The sequence below is a fragment of the Scophthalmus maximus genome, chromosome 1, assembly GCF_022379125.1.
Source record: "Scophthalmus maximus strain ysfricsl-2021 chromosome 1, ASM2237912v1, whole genome shotgun sequence".
In the NCBI taxonomy this organism is placed as follows: domain Eukaryota; kingdom Metazoa; phylum Chordata; class Actinopteri; order Pleuronectiformes; family Scophthalmidae; genus Scophthalmus; species Scophthalmus maximus.
Genome location: NC_061515.1, coordinates 990491 through 1012828, shown reverse-complemented (window position 1 = coordinate 1012828; position 22338 = coordinate 990491). Strand labels below are relative to the sequence as shown.

Genomic DNA, 22338 nt, shown 5'->3' with positions numbered 1-22338 from the left:
GTGTTTCCTAAAACCCCGAGATGATGTTTTGTTTCGTCCACACACCAAAGATATTCAGTTTACTGTCACAGAGCAAAGAAACCAGAAAATATTCACATTTAAGAAGCTGAAATCAGAGAGTTTTGACTTTATTTTCAATAAAAACTACTTGAGCTGATTAATCAATTATCAAAATAGTTGGTGATTAATTTAGTAGTCGATTATTGATCGTTGGATTAAGTGTTGCAGCTCTCGTGTGGTCCCACATTAGCCAAACGGGCTCCGGACAACGTTCACTCCCATCTTTTAAATGCTGGGGATGCGTTTAGCAGTGAGATGTCTGTCTTATCTGACCCATGTTTACTGGCTCCAGAGATCTGATTTTACACAAAGCTTCGAAAGCTACAGTATAGTGAAGAGTCCTGTATCTGGGGAAAAGAGGGGCCGGCGTGCCAGTTGGCTCTGGGTTTGTTGTCTCTTGATTTGCTGCTTGACAGTCTTCTCAACTCATGTCAGCTTCATTAACTCAGCACCTTTGAGCAAGAAAGTCAAATTGACATTTTCAGGCAGAGTGCCCTCGCTCTGTGTGACTTAAAGGTCTAAACTCACTGACGGACGTGGTGCCAAGTTGATCGTTAAACACCGTAAATCTCTTGATAAAAGTGTTGTTGTTTAAGATCCAGTGTGATACTCGTTGTCGAGGTCTGCGTGAGGCAGCAACCTCTCACAGCAAAGACTGAGCGATATGCAAGAAAATAAATCATATTGTGATTATTTTGACAGATAGTATGATAGGACAAAAAGAAACGATGATGTTGTGATTTTTACTGCGTTTCGTTTCAAACTATCTTGTTCCGTTCCGTCTGGAGAATATGATTTGTAGGCCTGTCTGTCTCCGTCAAACGATTTCAGCTCCTACAATTTAGATATTGCACTTAGCAATCTTGTAATTTCAATAACATTTAGTTGTGAAATGAAAATTTGTTTTTGTTATATTAGTAAAGTAATGAGAGCTCCACAGGCTGCACCTGCGACGGTGGCAGCAGGTTGAGGTTTGGGGAACTTTGTCCTGTATCAGCACAATCTCCACAATTTGCTTTCACATTAAATAAAACACACTGAAAAGTTTTTCTATTTAAGTTTGTGACTAAAATTTTACTCAACTGAGTATTTGAAGACGTCTGGCAACATTAACAAAAAAAGATGATCAAACTGGCTGTAAACAAACAGTTTATCCAAATGATCTAAACTCCCTTATTAAGAAGTCAAACTGAAAAGTGCATAATTCCCTTATTGCACTGTACGACTGTCGGTACACAGAACTACAATTCATTTAATTTTCCAAATAAATAGAAAAAAAGCCTAAAACAGATTGTTTCCTTTCAACCAATCAGACACGTTTGTACCCGTCATGTCCCACTATTCCAGGATTGCAGCCATTCATTGTTGTGAGTACAATATTCTATAATATTCTGCAGGGGGCGAAATATATTTTCCTGCTGCCAGAGTGTAAAGTAATGATCTGCTCCCATTCGAAGAGATAAATGGTGAGAAACAGTGAAGGACGAGGCTCAAGTCAATATTAAAGGCATAAAAGCTGTAATTGGGTTGTTTTTTTGTACTCTGATATTCACCTGTATTTTCAGTTTGAATATTCAAATCAGATGAGGATGAATTCCTTTAAAAAATAAAATCTGAAAATAATAAGCCCCACTTGCTTCCATCACACCATCACACTCCCGGTGAACAGCTGGACAGAATTAGCTCAGCTTCACCCCGAGGTTCTCTGGCGGCTGATGTCCCTTGATGACGAGCGTGGTTCCTGTGACGCAGGGTTTGTCCTATACGTTAACAGCTGCATAATGTCCATTGTACAGTAACTACCTTCCCACAACACTGCCATTACACCCCCGAGACACGGTCTGACAGGCAGAAGCTGGATCTCCAATTGGAAGATGTGTGTGCATACATTAACATAACAACAAAGCCAGAGATAGGTTTTAAGGACAGAATGAAATAAAGATTTCCAAAGATCATTAAATGATGGCAACTTTCTGTTTACAACATGTGTGCTTTACCTCAAGGTGAACACTGGGGCAGGCATACATTTGCATGAATTAACATGTTTAAGTCGAGCGGGGACACTGGCTTTTTTCATTACCAACAGACAAAGTCGATAAATCAAAATGAGGGCCAGCCGCCCGAGTGATTGTTGTGGCGCTCTGGTCACCGCAGAGACGCAAAGAAAAGGAGTCTGCGGAAGCCTCAGAAAACAGGGTGTAGCTCAGTCGTCCATAATTCTAGAATGAATATGTATAAGGATGAGCTCAGTGGACTTGGCCTTGGGGGGGAATAATTTGGTGGACAGGAAGAGACTGCCATCACCATGGAAGAAGTGCAGAGGAGATTGTGCTGCAGTAACATCCGCTCGAGTGAGGAGTGGAGGTGGTGACGTGCATGTGGAGTTTGAGATACAAAGGCGTATTAAGTGTTTTTTCCAAATCTTGAGCTGGTTCTGACCAACTGCAGTCACATCGGTTAAGAGCTTTAAAAAAATAATCTGATGGTAAATAAAGGGGCAGTAAGCGATTCTAAAGCAATATACGTTTTTGTAAATGGAAACCCCCTAAAAAGTTGCAGACCAGACCAGACAACAATGCGAGTGCATTTTGTAAATATCGCCCCCATAACACAATGCTGCTCCACCGTGCGTCACTGTAGGTGGGGAGGGTGAACGCCTGTCTGGTGTTCAAGTTCACCTTTTGTCTTCTGACTTTCCTCCGAGCAGACTATCACAGGCCGAGGCTTCCTGTCTGACCACCCTGCCATAAGGACGTGATGGACAGAGTTCTGCTGTGATGGTCCTCCACACAATTGTTGAGGCCACTTTGCTCCTGGGAACAATCAAAGCTTTATAAATTATTTCCTATCCTCGATATGCCCCGATCTGTGCTCTGCACCACAGCTCTTTTGTGAAGGTCTACAGAGATTTCCTTGGACTCGCGACTTTCGTTTTTCGTTAAGACGTGCAGTGTGAATTGTGTGACTTTATAATAGACACGGTTTTGTGCCTTTCTCAACTGTCCAGTCAGTTCAGTTTGACACAAGTGAGGAAAATGAAAGCAAACATCATTTTCTGATTGAAAAGAATTAAACAACAAAATCCAAGGTGTCTAAATACGTCCCAGCTCTTCACCTAAAGCTCCGCGGCTCCAACGCAGCACCTAGCTGAACCCACAGCCTCCCTTCACTCCCTGCAGCTTAAGTGGACACTAATAAAGTTGCTCTTTGATGCATTAATAACCTCTTCCCTCCCTGCTCGGCTGCGGGGGCCAGCTTTCCAAACAGCACCCTGCTATATCCTTGCCTGACATGCACATGTTTAATTATTTCTTTCCATGAGTGTCGGAGCGAAACCAGGGAAAGAGGGAAAGTGATGACATACTTATAATGAACCCCTGAATAAATAATACTGCTGTCTAAGCTTTAAGGCATCCTGAACCGACCTCGTGGGAGGAAGGTAGAGAGAGAGAGAGAGAGAGGGGGTGACCTGATGAAGACGGAGGAGGTGGAGAACACACCTGGATCTACAGTGACCTCCATTGTGCGAGACTCTGCCACAATCTGTTTCCATCACTAGTCTCTGAATTACTCGGCTTCGTCCTCAACTGAGGTCTCGCTAATTTCCCAGAGCTTAATTTTTCATTTCAGTCAGTGGATTTATATGCCATCAAATGATCACGTTGTAAAAACTGCGTGATAGTAGATATGACAGTCTGACAGTTAGTATTATTTTGGGTTTTCAATCAACATAAATCATTGAAACAGAAGGTGCAAAACAAGGTAATAGAAAACCTTTTATGTTGCATTGACTTCTTCATTTACTGGCTGCACCTGCACCTGCACCTGCACCTGATACCCCCGAAACGATAAGGGTTAAACTACTCGACGGTTTCTGAAAGTAGAGACATGCTCACCACCAGAGGACCCACAGTCCTTTGAGCAATGAACTGCACCCACATGTTTTTCTTTAAAGCCCCAGAGTTGTGTGTTTGTCCATCAGCCTGTGGAAAGCTGTGTATTATTCAAAATATGGAGTTTCTTTAAAAAATTCAGAAAACGAACATCTTAGCTAACATTCCTGACATGTACAGAATATAATCATTTTAGATTTAGATCATGTGGTCTTTAAATGTGTTTTTGCATCATACACATGCCTTTCGAGAATTACACACCTGCGCCACAGCTGGATGCTTTCACTGCTACGTGAGTGAGTGAGTGAGTGAGTGAGTGAGTGAGTGAGTGAGTGAGTGAGTGAGTGAGTGAGTGAGTGAGTGAGTGAGTGAGTGAGTGAGTGAGTGAGTGAGTGAGTGAGTGTGTGTGTGTGTGTGTGTGTGTGTGTGTGTGTGTGTGTGTGGGGGGGGGGTGGTTGGCCATTTCTCTATTTATCAGACAGAGGCAGTGTGAGATTGAGGAGCCATCATCCACACTCTGTTGCCATAGCAAAGGCAGACGGAGGGCAGCTTGACTGACAGCTGATCCCACCACACACACATTTTCTCTTCCATTGCGTTTTTTTTTATTTGTGCGCTCGACTCTCGGTGCAGTCGCCTCGTACGCGGAGGCTCAGTCAATAACACGCACGGTGACGGATCACCTGTCCACGTGTCATGTCAGCACGCCGGGGTGAAAGATTCTACAGTTTGTTGTTGTCAGAGGAAATGTAGTTACCTGTCGGGGGGGGACTGCACTAAATGGTTGACATTGGCCCAAATCTAGTTGCCAAGGGCAACTGGGCAACCAATACTGTTTTCAGCCCCAAAACTTGAAATAGTCCAATTGTTCTCAGTTGAGTTCCACAACATCTGCTGTGAAGCTTTAAATGAAATGAAACAAAAATGTGGTGAGAATCATATTTTTTCCTGCTAATTAATTTTGCTGCTATTATAAGAACATTACAGTAACATGATTGTAACAGCCCATTAGAGCCGGGACAATAACATTGAAATATATGATTTACTTACGCTAAACTAAAATTGTTAGATTAACAGTATATTGATCAGCATAATTGTTAAAAATCAATTGAATAATGACGTCTGGAAGGGAAAATACCAAAATTTGCAAGTTTGCATAATCACAAATGAGTTGTTTTTTTTTCTAAATACATAGAATATATTTTTTTTATAAACAGTTGTGTTTTGGGTGAAAAAAATTAAGACCATTTGATCATTCTGGACTCCTGGAACTTTTGATGGTCATATTCAATATCGATATTCAAATCTTTATTTCAATGAATCATCGTATGCAATAATTAGTTGTAGCCCTAACATATAATACAGAGTATTACAAACAAGTCTGTTCTAAATGAATTGAAATTTTAAAAAATATATATTTTTAATCCTGTAAATTATCCATGAAAAAATGGACACGATATATCACCTACTAATATCATGAAGTATCAGAGGATATAGTTCACATGGTGTCTGGTTATTGAAAACATGCTGATTTCTGTACGTGAGTTTGGTAACGATGTGTTGAACCGTATTCACTCACCTTCCCTGACGTTCGTTGCTCAGATCGGGCAGCTGGTGTTCCAGGGGATGAAGCGTCTGAACAGGATCCAGTCGTTGGTCTTCGAGACGGCCTACAACACCAACGAGAACCTCCTGATCTGCGCTCCCACCGGCGCTGGCAAGACCAACATCGCCATGCTGACCGTCCTCCACGAGATCCGCCAGCACCTGCAGCCGGGCGGCGTCATCAAGAAGGATGAATTCAAGGTGATGACACACACATGAAGGCACAGTTTACAGGTTCCAGATTATGGGCCTGGCTTTTTGCTGCCCCCTCTGGATGTGAAGCAGTTTGATCACGTGACATCGGTTGCTTTGTCAGAAGCTTTTTACCTGGACTGACAGTAATATGTCCGTCTGGCTGTCGAGCTGAATCACAGTCAGAACTTAAGAGAACGTCTGCGATAACTACTTAATATTTTCCGCCAGCCAGCCTCTCGACACGCCTCGTGGAGATTAAGCGCGCTCCTCGCTGAGACTCACACACCCCATGCAGGGCTTCAGATCTGATCCTCGGAGCTTTTGGGAGGCTGCGCCTACAGGCACCATTTAAATGGGAGCTGTCTGGAGTCGAGGGAAAGACGAATATATATTAGACTATGAATTTGTTTGTTTTTGTTTTGCAGATACCTACAGCTTTTTTTGATCATTTAAATTCAATGGAAATATATATTCCCTTAGTACTTGATGCACTTTTGGTTGATATGTCACTTTTTGGACAGCTGTACACCAGATGTAAAAAAATTAAATAATAATCCAATCCATATTTTCATTAAGTGACACGACAGCATGTGAGTCAATTTACAGTATTTAGGCAATTTCACGTGAGGGAAATTGGAGCTCCAGCTTTTTAAATTTTTTTTTACAGTAGTTCTGCAAGCGCCATTTATTAGTCAACAGTATTAAGCAACCACTGATTCGTGAATTTGTTAATTAATTAGCCGTCGCCAACGCCATTAATTTAAAAAGGGGTTAGGGTTAAACTGTACTGTAACTGGACTGTTGCCCAGCAACCGACAAAATTCTGCCTCAGGTATCATTCTGTGCAGAGGGGATTTTCCTGCCTCCTCAAACACAAGCGCCTCCTCTGATTTTCTCAGTCTGTCTCCATTAGGTCTTCATGATTTCTTTCCTCTTTTTTTGTGTTCTTCGTTGAATGTCACGGAGAAAAATACTTTGCTCCATTCTCGTCACGTTTTTCAGATGAACTAGTGGGGTTTGAGATCCCGATTCCCCACTTTCCCCCTGGGTTCAAAGTGCAGCTGAATACCGTACTAGACCCTGTCAGTGAACCTCTTGGATCCTCTAGGCTTCGTGCTGCAGAATATTTTAAAAATCCTTCTTCTTCTTCTTCTTCTTCTTCAGGGTTAAACCGAGGGGTCGGCATGTTGTTTAATCCTTCCCTGCCCTTCTAATCTCTTTTACAATACCTTTGAAAGCATTATTAGATGAAATAAATTCTTGGAATGCGCATTAAATTCCACGAACGACTAACCGGAGGCTCGTTGATGTAACGATTTAAAACAGCCCCGGAGCCCGAGGTGTAGCTGCTGAGGCTGGAGGGCTCCCCCTTTAGTGGTCCGCCTGGATCCATAAACCTGCTCAGGACCGTACCCAGCTTGGGTCTTCTTCATGAAATGAACTTTGATGTGCACATGTTTTTGAGACTTACAGTAGTTGAGTCTGAGAGCAGCCCAGAGCTCATGACCTGGGGGACCTTCTCTTCCTCTCCTCTTCTGATGACCGTGCATAATTCAACTCAAAACGTTATTCCTGTGAATACATTCGTCTTTGGTTGTTACAATCTCAGCTGATAAACATTACTATGATATTCTCCCATGGCAACGGTGATAGGAAGTATTTAACAGTTATGAGAAGCTCTGTAAAGCAGATTGATAAAGGCAACTTAAAGGATGATGACGCCAGAAAATGACTAAAAAAGACACACTGGGGCTTTAAAGATATCGGGTACTTTTAGTCAAATGCTCGTTCGTCAGCAGCAGCCATCTTGGTTGTTCACAAAAGTCACTTCCGTCCGCGTTGTGGTATTAACCCCGCCCATTATCAGATAATAGGTTGTGATTGGACCGGCAAGTTTTCTGCTGAAAGGGAAATCACTTCCCAATGGAGGAGAGCCAGGCCGAGAGTCTGGCAGAGCGAATTTAAATGAGCTCCCAGAATCATCTGGGTCCCAGGCTAGTGTGTGTTTCTGTTGGAACCCATCCAATGTATTAAGACACTAAATTGAGAGATTAGGTTTTGAGGGGCTTTAATTCATAACCGCTCAACTCTCAAAATATTGAAAATGCTTTGCTGATTTGAGTTCATGCTCATTGTAAGAAGCAGCTTTACTGTGTTCATCTCAGTGTAATACTCGTTGTTCAAGGCCAAACAAACAACTGAGAAATATTCATTTCACCGCAACACAGACGACATTCATGCACCGACTTTAATTCACGTGTCTTACTTTGCTTATGATTATTACGTTTCACTCTCAGATTTTTTTATTCTGTGTTCATCATCATCATCTTGAAAAAAAGCAGCTGAAAGTTAATATAACATATATTCTTAAATAAATATAAAAGAACTCTATTCAGTCTAAAGATGTTGGTTCAGCCGAATACACACACACACACACACACACACACACACACACTTATTCAGACAGCCAGACGTCTCCGTGCCCCCCCCAGTGATGGAGCCACTTTTCATACATCACCATTAAACTTCACCCATGCAAGTGTCTTCCGTCATATTTCTCAGTAAATTGTGATTTGTGCCTGTTGCCAGGGAACAAATGATCCTCCCTCTGTTTGTTCATTTATCACTACAGTGTCCTTCCCACCCCCTCCCTCCTGTACCCCTCCCCTCCCCCTCCACAACTTCTACCTTTCGTCACTCCTCCACTCCCCCTCCCCCTCTGTTTACCCCATTCATGTCTCTCCCTCTCTCTCTCTAGATAATATATGTGGCTCCAATGAAGGCCTTGGCAGCAGAGATGACTAATTACTTCAGTAAGCGATTGGAGCCACTGGGCATCAGTGTTAAAGAACTCACTGGAGACATGCAGCTAACCAAAGGAGAGATCCTTCGAACACAGGTACACACACACACACACACACACACACACACACACACACACACACACACACACACACACACGATGAGTTTCATTTTGTGTCTGAAAAAGGGGGAAAAAAAGTTCAAACCAAGGCGACCTGGGCTGCTCCTCTTCTTCACTTCTATGTTCTCTAGCGCCCCCAAGTGGTTTGGATTATTAATTAAGTGCAACAGAAGCTATTTCATTTCATCACATATCCTGCATCAGTCACACAGGTCCACCAGGTAGGCTAAGCTACTGTGACTGCTTGCTGCACTACTTTATGAATGAGTTTCTTTTTTCTTCTTCTTCTGATTTCATTGTACATTTTCCTGTACTTCTCTGCTGTTTAACCAGTAATAAAGTCTTGTAATATACTTTTTTGACACAATTATTATCATGGTTGAACACAGGTTGGGGTCCATGGATTCATGCTGTTGATGTTGAAGTTCCAAACCTTCCGTCTCAGCAGAAATCCACATTCAAATGATTCAGGTTCGCCTGTAGGAATCAGTGGCACAAACTAGGAAGGAAAATTATTCTTATGGGAGAATAACAAAAATATGGAGTAACAGCAGCCTATCGTTTGAGTGACATGATCTGAAAGCTGCCTACTTAGTTCATCGTTTGGGAAAACTCCCAGAGACAAATCTGCCTTTGCAAGCAACATCAACCTATAAAAACATAAATGAACTGTCAAGTTATTTTCCTTATAAATTGGACATCACCCTACTGAATTCATAAAATGAATGCATAAGAAGTACATATCATATTGACCAGCACGGTTTGAAGCTTCTTTAAAAAAGAAGTTGCCCTTTTTTGCAAGGCGGTCAAAGGATTTCTCTGAAGTAATCAGTGGGTTGATCATGTCGTCAAGTACCCAACAGCAGATGAAGATAGAGATCTTTTTAAAAATATGTCACCTCTACACTGGATTTCTTCTCTTCTCTGTGATGGAAACACGCTGGATTTATTGCAGCGAGGCCAAAGAAAAGCTGCAGGTTGAGCACAGACTTAGAGAGATAACAGGCCTCCTCCAGCTGAGGGGTGTTGGTGGATCCACTGTACAAGGAAAATGAGAAGGTCGGAGTGACGAACGTATCTGTTCAACCCAACAGAGTTGGATTTCACAGATCGTACAGCTTAAAGTTTATAAGCCGAATGGGGCTTATGACTAAAGGAAAGGTTGAGTGTGTGAAGGGGGGTCCCATGAAATGAGACCAACCCCAGCTCATGTGCAGGTGTATTAAAGTTGCATTTCTCTCAGGTCATTCGAAACGAGTTCACAAAGAGAATGATTAGTCAGATCAGATCCGCTGCAGCAGAACTCCACAATCTCTCTTTCACTTAACCTTGTTCACTCTTCCTCCGTATGACTGCGAGTCGCAAGGCGAGTCCACACTTACCAGGGGCCGGAGTGACGCCACCCACTGTAACCTTGGTCGTCTCCTGTCGTCACCTCTTTTTCTTTCATCATTCATCCTTTTGATACACATCGTAGTTCTGGCACGACTTCAGCTGTCTGTCCCCGAAGGATCAGAACTCCAGCAATACTTGCAACATTAACAACTTCTCTATGCTCAGACCTACACATGTTGTCGGGTTGGAAACTGGTTCTGACATCAAGCCCCCGGAACCGGTACACTGAAGTTCACCGAGAGGAAGAGAAGAAAGCAGCAGAGTCTAGATTTGTCACCTTCAAATTCTGGAATGTTTCCATAATGGCACGATTTAAAGTATTTAAAAATAATCTGCAATGCCTGATATTTTGTTTAAATTGTTTCCCCTCTAAAATGGGTCTGGAAACCATCCACTGTCTCTCCCTCATTGAGGAATTCTGAGTCTATGAATATTCTGCTGTCCTCTCTTGGATGCTAACTGCTAATGCTAATGCTAACTCTAACTGTCTGCTGACACACCTGCCCTCCTCTCATGATGCTAACTGCTAATGCTAACTCTAACTGTCTGCTGACACACCTGCCCTCCTCTCATGATGCTAACTGCTAATGCTAACGCTAACTGTCTGCTGACACACCTGCCCTCCTCTCATGATGCTAACTGCTAATGCTAACTCTAACTGTCTGCTGACACACCTGCCCTCCTCTCATGATGCTAACTGCTAATGCTAACGCTAACTGTCTGCTGACACACCTGCCGTCCTCTCGTGATGAGCTGCCTCTGCTGCACTCAAAGTTTTCGGGTTTCTTTGTCTCACATTTGCAAATTCGACAGCTATTGGTTTTCTGTATTTGTGACGTACTTAATCTATCTTGAACTGGATTCGTTTAAATTTGCACTATTTGCACTATTCGCGTCTTTGCATTGACTTCGTATGTAATCTACTCACGCAAATAATTCCTGTCACGTCCGGTGTGAACGCACCATAACATTAAAATATAATATGTGAGTTGAAACCCAGCACAAACAGGAGGCCCATAATAAATGGTTTTCATGTATCATCATGTTTGAGCAGGAGATTAGGGGCCTGCTGTATCTTCCTACCTCCCTGTCTACCAAGACCTAGTATTATGTTATTGAAATGTAGTAATTTATTTTTCCCCACTCCTCCCATAATAACTAGCATCATCCACTGATCAGAGGTAAACAGGTCGGCTCTCACTGTAATTAAACTGTAGCTAATTGTAAGTGGATGGAACACGAGGACCTACACATTAAAACCAGTTACCTGTTTTACATTGTGGCTGATCTGTGTACAAACAAACACACACACACACACAATGCAGCACTCATTACAGTTTGTCTTGACGAGTCGTTTGTTGTTCCCATATCACAATACAGTAAATGCCTTTTCTCTTCCATCCCCACTACATCTTCCTCCCGCCCACCCCATGTTTCCACAACCTCCTCTCTCTCTCTCTCTCTCCATGGCTGCGATAGTTACCATGGAAACAGAAAGGGTTTGGAGGGATGCTGCCATGTTGATGCCACTGTGTGTGTTTGTGTGTGGGTGGTTGGCATCCTGGGACTTTCAAGACCCTCTTCCTTCTCTGTCCAGAGAGAGAAATATCAGTTTGGTGACATCCAGACAACGGATCTTCTGCCTCACAGACAGTTTCCTTACACGGGGCAGCACAATACGCATTTCTCTCCAAAGTCAGATCACATGCAAGGGAAGTGAAATAGCTGCTGCGGCTTTGTCAGACAATTTTTGAAAACATAATCTTGGCTAAAGACAGTTGGTACGAGAAAGAGTAGAGGAAACTTACAAATTATGACTGATGTAGGACTTTATTGACTCCTGGCACTTAAGTGGAAAGATCCAGGATATATATTTTTCTCCACTTGTCAGACAGACGGATAGTGGTGTGTGGTAATTAGTTGCTAAGTGCTGAAAGGTAGTGGCTTCATGGCTACACACACACACACACACACACACACACACACACTCACACACACCACTGAGGAAAGAGCAAATCAATCTCACACTACACATTCAATTAACATTTTTATTTTAAGGTGTTAAACATGGAGGGAAAGTTCTTTCATCCATGAAAATGTTCAGTCGTATTACTTTCATGTTTTTTTAAATGTTTTAATTTTGAAAGCAGCTGTGACATGGAAATAAAAAAAAAGACCTGGTGACTATACATCCATTTTGAATATACAGTCGATGGTCACGGGGGGCTAGTGGGCTGTCGTCTGTGGCGGACCTGGCCGTGAGCCACTCAGAGAACAAGTCAGTTAATCAGAAGAGAGGCTTGTTAATATTAATGAGACGGACACAAAATGCCCCGTGAGCGCTCGAGCTCCAGAGAGAAGTGTGAGAAAGGAGATGTAAAATTATATTGAGATGTGGGGGGTTTTTGGCATGTAAAACCCCAAACAATATCAACTTATGGATATCACAGCTTCAAATAAAACCACAGGCACAGTTAAAAGATATTGGACCGTATAAAAACAAAAGCCACCATATTCTTGAGTTGATAAAAACTTAATTTAAAAAACACATCTATGTGTTCTTGTCATGTCCGTCGCTACAGGTTTATGAACCCATTATCTGATACAGAGGATTGACTCCGGCCCCGCTGCGATTTGATTGATTGATGAACCGGCTGAATAACACCACTCAGCCAACATCAGTGGGCATGTTTTCTCTGCAACAGTCCTCGTGTGTGCATTCGCGAGGCAATTAAGAAAGCACTTTGGCCCCGTGCTCCATTTGCCAGATCCTCCATTGAGATTAACCAGTATAGCTCCAATTAGGGAACAGGCGCTTCCCTCTTCTGCGAGCGCGCCAGAGTCCCTAATGGCCGCAGAGATTGATTTAAATGCAAACTAGAGAGGATGTAATGAACTGCTTTTACAGAGGGAGTTTAATAGGAATTTGCACAGGTTGCCAAACGGTTCACACACCATTAATTGTGCATTGTTTGCATTTCTTTTTTTCTTGAAAAGAGCGAATAAATGAGTTGGTGTTGTGTGTGAGATATTGTTGAGTGTAATTAGTCTGAGAGGGGACGCCACAATAAAAGCAGACGTAACATATGCTGACAAAACAGCAGTTGGATAGTGGATCATAGACTTACACTGACTAATGTAACCTAGTGCAAACAATGTAAAGTAAAATTTGTGTGTTGTACAGTATGTGTGTTATTATGGTGTTGATTTAGGTTCTGCTTCTGTTTGCATCGTAACGAGTGGAGTTACGGGTAATTGACTATTGATGGACCATGAATCTGACACAGTGTTCCGGAGGGATTGTGTTATTTTTTTTTTACAGTGAGTGTCATTCAGTTAAGTGAGCAGGAAATTGTTCTCAGTAATAATCTCAAAAAATAATCTCTTTATTCTTTGGTGAAATCATGCAGGCAATTTTTTTGGGGGGGGGACTTGACTCTCAAAGCTCTGGCAATAGATGTACAGTAATGAGTAGGGCTGCAACTAACGATTATTTTCACTATCGATTAATCTGTTGATTATTGTCTTGATAAATCGATTAGTTGTTGGGTTCATAAAATGGTGACAAATGTCGATCGTGTTTCCCCAAAACCAAAACATGATGTTTTATTTTGTCCACACACAAAAGATATTAAGTTTACTGTCACAGAGGAGCAAAGAAACCAGAACATATTCACATTTAAGAAGCTGAAATCACAGAATTTTGACTTTCTTTCTCATAAAAATTCTTAAACCCGAATGTCTCTTTATAGTTTCTATTTAGCGGTTTGCATTTTTTCTCAGCGTTTTGTTGTTGCAGTATATTCTTTGGTTCTGCCTTTGTATATTGAAATGGTGAATAATAAAAACTAGGATCGTGATCTTGTGCTCAATGTTGTTCATGTTTGTGTCCAGATGTTGGTGACGACGCCAGAGAAGTGGGACGTCGTGACCAGGAAGAGCGTCGGAGACGTCGCCCTCTCGCAGATCGTGCGTCTCCTGATCTTGGATGAAGTTCACCTGCTGCACGAGGACCGAGGTCCGGTGCTTGAGAGCCTGGTGGCGAGGACCATCAGACAGGTGAGTCACGCCAAACTGACAAACTGCCGTCAGAAATCATGTACTCCCCAATATCCATATCGGCATCGGCCGCCAAAAAATCCATATATCAGTCGGTCTCTGGTAAAATGATCATATTTTGAATCACTAACACTTAATGACAAAGTTTTCAGGCTCTTAAAGCAGCACTTTGTAGAAAACCCTGTGGAAGCAATTACCTCTTCCAGTCTTCAAGGGCAACGCATTGCTGCACATGGAACTGGGGCAATTTGTCCCTTTTCTTCCTGTGCACAATGGATGTGTCTCGTTCTCATCGGGGCAAATGACATCATGTAGTGTGTGTGTTTGTGCGTGCGTGTGTGTTTGTGCGTGCGTGTGTGTTTGTGTGTGTGTGTGTTTTTGCGTGTGTGTTTGCGTGTGTGTTTGTGTTTGCGTGTGTGTTTGTGTGTGTGTTTGTGCGTGCGTGTGTGCGTGCGTGTGTATAAAGGCCAATAACGGACCATGGACAGCATGAGCGCTGCTCAGTTGGCACCATGCTGCTGCAAGAAAGAGAGAAGTCAGTTCACTGTCTGTGAAGCTGATTTCCCTCGATGAAGAGCGACAGGTACTTGCACAGGAAGCAGTCCGAACGTTTCACATGTTCGAATGCCTGTGTGAGTTTCAGATGGGCAAATAGAGTGAAAGGAGCTGTGGTGTCCCGTGTCCCCTCCTGATGAGCGGCCGTCATGTCGTGTGTCTGTCTGTGGAAGGAAATGAATAAATGGAGAAGATATGAAAAAGAAGAAGACATGTAGGGATAGAATGCGTCACCGCTCCACTGACTTAGTCGAGCATCGAGCTCTGTATGAATCACATTTTTGATCCTAAGAATGTCCTGAATTTGCATCAATCCATTTTGTCTGCACTGGATGGAGAATGAGATGACGCAGTGAGCAGCCACTAGTTCATGAAAGCCTCAAGAGTCGGTGCTCTGGTCACTCAGGGATGTGGGAAGTCTTTGTAGGTTTCAGACTAAAAGTCTGTGTATGCAAAAAGAGACAAATGTGTCTTCAGTCAGTCACAGTAAACACACACACACTTCACCTGACAGCTGGAGAAGAGCAGTGAAGACGATGAGGAATTCCTCTGACTGTCGGTCACATTGTGGACAACGCGAGAGCATCCGTCCTGACACGTGACTCCTGCTCAATCACGACTATTAGTTCATCATTCAATTCATACACCTGACTAGGGCTGCAACTAACGCTATTTTTCTTAATTGTCGATTATTGTTCTCGATTAATTGATTAGTTGTTTTGTCGATAGAATGGTGACAAATGTCAATCGTGTTTCCCCTTACTCCCAAGAGGATGGTTTTTTTTGTCCACACACCAAAGATATAAAAGATATTTAGTTAAAAAAAAAAAAAAGAAGTTTAGTGGTATCAGGTGAACCGGCTCAAATGCTCCTCGTGAAGAGAATTGTTAGAAGGACTTGAAACACAGTTGTATTCTCAGGCTAGAGGAGTGAGAGAGAGGTGGAGGTGGAGATGCAGGGATGAGCTGCAGCCTGTGCGGCGGCGGCGGTGCGACCTCTTGACGGGGGTTAACCTCAAGGTAATTGAAAACGGGCCCATACATGTGACCGCTGTTTACTCGGTTCACAGCCCATTTATCTGCAGGTTTAGCTGATATTACTGAAGAAGGGCTAACACCTATAGAGGGTCCTCAGCGCCGCACCAACCTCAGGCCATTCCACTGTCCGCAGTCTGTTTGCCATGAGGAATAACAGTATACACAAATACATCGCTTTGGACGGTGGATCATTCCTGCGTCCTCCCAGGGCGCCACAGTGGACTGACGGGAATGCAGCTGTGGAACATAAAGGCTTGGCTCACGCTCATTTGAGTCATACTATTGTAAATATTTTAGCATGTGTGACTGTTTCAGTCACACATGGGAGCTTAATGTTGCCTAAATTCAGTTTGACAAAGTTGCGACACTGTTGTTTTGTGTTTTTTGTTCTTTCTCCAGTGTAACTTAACAGAGACCACAAAGCTTCCAGGCGAAAGATCTAACTGTCATCTCGGGACTAGGGATGAAACGGTTACCGGTTTCACGGTAAACCACGGTGAAATTCCAGAGTTAGTTAGTTCTATCGTTTCAAATTTGAATTATCATTAAAACCGTGGTAGATTACCCCAATAAATACTGTCCAGCTCTCTCGAGGGACATAATGTTGCTTAATGTAAATGGATTCAACAGTAGTTATTTCTAAGTGTAATTATTCTTTTAGCAAATTAACACGGACCAAATGTAATCAATAGTACATCACAACACAAACAATATTCCATATTTTTCTTATCGTCATCAAAGCTCCCGTCCAGCTTTGCTCGACTGTTGCATTGACTTGCACCAAGTATTTTGTTAACTGTGTCCACTTCCTGTCGCGTTTGATGCCAGCAATAAAAAATACGACGGCAGAAAATGTCAAAGAATCACGGCTCCTCGGGAAACGGGTCATTTCCTCTACGAGGGGGGAAACAAACACAAGTTTAATCTCCATATGCGCAGGAACGAGGCGGAAAGTGGAGAACAATCAGTTAGGAGTCGTCTCCGCACAGTTGCACATCTGATTTACCTCCTGTGAACCCGAAACATTCTGTCCGATTACATCAGACATGCGCCGCCACGAATTCAGACCGTCGGCTCCGCTGGGCTGCGGCAATTGTTTTCACTTCATGCCATTTAAGGGGAATGTCCAAGACGTCTGTTTGTGTTGGGTCGCTCCTGAAGGAAGAAGTAAACAGCCGTCCTCTCAGCGTGGCAACGACTGCGGGTAGATTTGTGCTTTTCCTTTCACCACCGAAAGGAGGATACACAGAAAGATTCACTGCGGAGGTGTGAAGAGGAGCAAAGTGGTTTAAGGGTTCAGCTCATTGGTAAATGATAAACCTCTAGACTAGTGTGGAAACTGCTCTATGATAATATAGTATATTAAAAATAACTTTCACAAAGCCTTTTCAACAAGTAGATGAAGGAGGGTGAACTGTGGTAAGAGTAGAATGTGTTTCAATGGAAAATGGGAAACATTCGCATAAAAATGGTCGAAAGAAGATTAAGAACAAAGATAAAAAAACATTTTACCTGTAATCAGTGGAATTAAATACATTGATGCAGTAGTTGACAACTTGCCGGTTGATAACACCAGTGATTATAATAATTTCCCTGGAAAGTTTCCTGGAAAGATCTGTGTAATTTAGTGCTAAATACAAAAAAGGGGGATTTCCTTGAAGGAAAACGTGGACATGAGTAAATATTGATTTATTATTTGAAATGTTAATCCTCATTTTTGCCCGGTAGAGAGTAATGCATGTCAAGCTGACCGGTGCAGGGGTTGCATAGGTGAAATTAAATCACTGTGGGTCAAACTGCTAGCTAATGTAAGCTAAAGATACCTCGACTGAACCGAAGTCTCGTTTAGCGGCAGCCGCTGAATGTTTATGGTAAAACATCAAATTTAGTCTTGCGTGTCCTTTTTGTGACATTGCCTTTATCTTTAACTGTATACATCGCTGCCTCTTCCATCAACTGTCTGACTGACTATGGCTCTATCGTGCCTGTAGTTACATTGGGCCCCTGGTGGTCAGAGGGGCCCTCAGCAGCCCCTTAGTTGGCTTATGCCTTGGGCCGGCCCTGCTTGTCAGGATCAGATGATTGTACGTTTTTAAGACAGGAAGATAAATATTAAAAAAAACTCAAATCCTCATCTAATGTATACTGCCAGCATTTTCAACACATTAGCACAGACTGTTACAGCAGGTATGTGGTGAGCTGATGTGTCTGTTGTTCGAGAGACAGCGAATCTTCTCGAACCAGACTCTTCTTTTTCTAATTCTATCTCTATGTGCCAGTCTGTTTTTATCTCTGTGAGAGAATTGTCTAACGGCTCTTCGCCCAGCGTCCGGCCTGGCAGACCCTCCCCCGCCTCCCCCATCTCTCATAGTCTAGTTATTGCCACACCTGAAAGACTGCTGTAATTGATTGCAGGATTTACGGCAGCCGCTTCTGATGCGCTAGGTGCTTAAGTGCATGTCTTCCGATACATTAATATGGAAATCCCTGTAAACTAAATTATATTTGTCCCCCCCCTCCCTCCCTCTTTTTATGCAAGTCAGTTATCGCTTTGATGTTTTGCTTGGAAGAGCTTTGTTTTTGGAACAGCATTTTCCCTGGCCGGGTAAAACTTCTTCCAATCATACACTTCCCTCTAAGATAAAGTCCCTTTAACCTTTATTACATGCAGCTCTGTTGTTGGGGCTTCTTCATCTTCATGGTGCATGTATGCTCTACCTGAGCTTACATAAGACATACCTTTTATATATGACTATGACTATGATTTGTAATTCCCCTCAAAATGACCACAGTGTGCAGTTTTGTTGGGTCGTTCAGCTGATTAGTCCCAAGTGATTGTTATCTGGGCCAGATACAGATTAATCAAGCTGCTAACACGTTCTTGTCCATATGCTCGTAGCTGCATTCATCACGTTTTTACTGTCTATGAACAATGAATCAGATGACTATGTATTAGGATCAGAGAGTCATCAGTTCCTCTTAGATGAAGAGGAGCTTCTCTCAGCTGCAGCTTCAGGAAGTTGTTATAAAGTTATAAAGCATTCACCTAAACCCAACTGCACAAGAACTGCCCAGCTCCAAGCAGCAGTAAGACAAAGAGATTAAAACAAAAATACAGTTCACAATATTCAAGTAGCAACACTGCACTGTAAAAACACACGCCGCAAACTTATGGGATCTTCCTCACCTGCAAAAAGACGCAGGAAACAAACATTTGTGTAAAGTAAAAGGTAAAATTAAAACAACAACAACAGTTTGACTCTGTCGGAGAACATGATGTACATCTGCTGCAAGGTGGTTCAGAGCAACGCTGCTGTGAATGTGCAGTGCAGCCCAGGTCTGGGATTCGTTGGGTCTTATCTAGATGGTGGGTTTGACAGGTACTGCATCACATTAAAGGCCTTACCAATCTTCCCTGTCACAACAGCTCCCCCCCCTCCTACCACCACCACCACCACCACCACATCTTCAAGAATTTTCTTCAAGTTTCAAAGACAGAATAAAGGCGTAGCAACAGAGCACGAGAGAGATTATCTCAGAAGGCAGAGACACACCTTGAAGCCACCGTTTCCAATCTGACCATTTTTTCTGTAATTTAAATCTCTGAAACACATTGTTGACTCATTTTCCACGAGACTGTCAGTCCTTTCTTTTGCCTCAACCCTCCACTATGTGTTAATATGTTTAGGTGGTGAATGGGTTGAAATTTCTGATCATAAAATTCTCTATGATAAATCCAGTATTTCGCTGTAGAGATTTACTATGGTACATATGTATCGTATTACGATCTAGTTTCATGTACGTTTCCATGTACCTAATAGCTAATAACTTAGTACTTACATCATTCCTTCTGGTACTTTGTCAATACATATATTGTAATACCATCTAGTTTCCTCGTACTGTTACTATCTATTAAACTAAATTCTGTCGGTGGTTCAAAGGACACGATATCTCCATTTTCCGGAAAGCTTTTCATTTTAAACTTCTGCCTAAGTGTTTTCTTTGCCATGTCGTCAGTAGCTTAGAACAGCAACTGAAGAAAAAAAAAGTAAAACTCATGGAACTAATTAGTGGATGAAATTAGCGCTGTGGAAATGTGTATTATGCTAAATTTGCCATTTCAATTGTGAGAAGCTGATTTGATTGTAAAACACGGAATTCAATATCATTACAATTCCCATGATTTAGTTGTTCTAATGGTGGTGGTGTATCATGAACATTGTGTATTTCACAAATCGTCACTTAAAATCCTTTGAGACTTTCTACACTCAGTAACTTTTCTTTCACATCTGCACACATCTGTCAAAGTCAGGAGATGACAGGAAGCGATGCTCTCGTAACTCAACTGCCCCCTCTCCATAGGATTGAGTTGAGTGTGACTGTAACACTCTGGTTGTTAGGTGGAGTCCACCCAGAGTATGATCAGGATCCTGGGACTGTCGGCCACGCTGCCCAACTACCTGGATGTGGCCGCCTTCCTTCACGTCAACCCTTACATCGGCCTCTTCTTCTTCGACAGCCGCTTCCGACCGGTTCCCCTTGGACAGACCTTCGTTGGCATCAAAACTACCAACAAGGTAAATAAACGGTGACCATGTCAATATGACCCCGAACCTTTAACACAACAGGTATTTCAGGTATTTAGTGAAATTCATTAGCTCATGTGATTTTTTTTGGTGTCCTGCTCAGATCCAGCAGATCCACGACACGTTGGAGGTTTGTTACAATAAAGTTCTGGAGCAGGTGAAAGCTGGTCATCAGGTAAGGGCTCTTCTGCATGTTTGAACTCTACACTTATTAGCAAGAGTTAGAATTAACTTTTTATTTCCTGAGCTTGACCACAAATAATCTTGTTAAAAAGTTGTCCATGAGTCCATGATGACGGTTTTTACTGAAACTCTCACAAGAAATTGTTTGGACGAGAAAAACTTCAAAAAAGCCCCAGAGTGAAGTTGGTGTAGCACGTGGATACAGTTCCCTTTTTTTAAACCAAACCTATTTCCCTTGAACATATTTCCCTGAACTCTTTCGTGAATAGAAACTCCTGCAGTACATATTTCTGTGAGCTCTTCGGAATGAACACCTGCTATCTAAAGACTCTGAGGCCTTATCTCCACCCACCCCCAGTGTTACCTACCACTTCCTTACCCCACCCACCACCACCACCCTCCACTCATTCTGCCTCTCCAGCCTGAGAAAAAGCCTATTGGGAGTTGTGAATGCAGACTTTATCATTTAGCTCCCATCTGCTACAGAGGTTGAGCTCCCTATTGATCTTGGTTGTTATTCTGTCTCCCTCATTTTATTGCAAGTGTACACCCCCCCCGCCATTCCCTTGCCCATTCCCGTTCCTTAGAGATGCACCCTGAGTCTTTCCGTAGCCCTTGAGAACTTGTAAACCAAGTTGAGTCAACTGCACCACTGACATTTTTTTGCTTTAATTTCTGTGGTTGAAACGATCCAGCGACGCAGTCCGGCTCGTGTCGTAGGTTGAGGCCGCCGAGGCCACAGCTCCGCTGGGAAGGCTTCTTTCTTTGCTCAAAAAAAATATTAAATTTTCAAGAAGTGGCCGTGACATATATTAATTTCATCTGGGAGCATCTGATGGATGAAATTTCCTTTCCCCACTGCCCTCTCTTGGCGGGGAAGCACGCTGCCAGAAAGCAGTTTAATAAGCCTGAGGAGCCGGCGGGTGACTGCCAACGATGATTCCACACAGCTCAGTAGTGCTGATAAAACACCTTCAATAAATAACGTCTGCTGCAGTGGCCTCCTCGCGCCCGCTGTGTACGGAGCGTCCACACAGCTGGTTGCTGTGTGTGTGTGTGTGTGTGTGTGCAGCCATGCAACATTGTTTGGTTTAATAGTATATTCGGGTCCTTAAAGGTTACAAATTAAATTAAGCAATGTGACAAATATTTACGGTCTTTTCTTAGAGTTCTAAATAAAGATGTGATTTGATAGAGATATTCTAAAAAATTTGTGATCCGCCGAAATTAAAATTGCTGTCCCAAACTGAAAATAATGAAACACAATGATTCATTTATTTTGCCAATTTATTAACCATTGCTTGAATTAAATTTGCTTTTACTTTTTTGTCTTGATTTTCAAGGGAAAAAAATCAATTACAAAAGTACAATTTATAAATATTTAACACTGAACTTTTTTTTAGTTTTTTACATTCCAGCAGACATTATACCAACAAAGCCCAATATAACTTAAAATAAATAAATTAGAATAAAATGAAATACTTTTATTATGGTCTCTAATAAAAGGGTACATTCATACTGGAATATCCCAAATGAAAGGGGGGAGAAAAACAGGAATAACAAGTGAAGGAGGAGCCGTTTGCATGAGTGACAGAGTCACTGGATCTGTCACTGATCGGCCACACGTCACCACAGCTGGAGAACAGCTGGCGAACTGGTGACGGCAGTTCAGGAGGAGTGTCATATGATCCCACAGGCAACAACTGCCCAACTGATAACGTCAATGCCATGACGCTGCGTTGCTTGTTGTGATGCACATGGAGGACACCAGTGATATTCCCATGATATTTCCAATGATAAATTACATTTCTGGAATAAAATCCATCTGTATTTTTTTTTTTTTAAAT

At 42.4% G+C, this 22338-nt stretch overlaps 1 protein-coding gene across 1 annotated transcript in view; it reads left to right on the top strand.

The window, feature by feature from the left end:
- The window catches only part of ascc3 (activating signal cointegrator 1 complex subunit 3), an 89102-nt gene that overhangs the window by 31336 nt on the left and 35428 nt on the right, over positions 1-22338 (top strand). The window contains exons 9-13 of the mRNA XM_035643535.2: positions 5556-5759; positions 8512-8652; positions 13966-14130; positions 20123-20299; positions 20412-20483. Of these exons, the coding sequence (XP_035499428.2) occupies positions 5556-5759; positions 8512-8652; positions 13966-14130; positions 20123-20299; positions 20412-20483 (759 nt within the window). The remainder of the gene's footprint in view (positions 1-5555; positions 5760-8511; positions 8653-13965; positions 14131-20122; positions 20300-20411; positions 20484-22338) is intronic.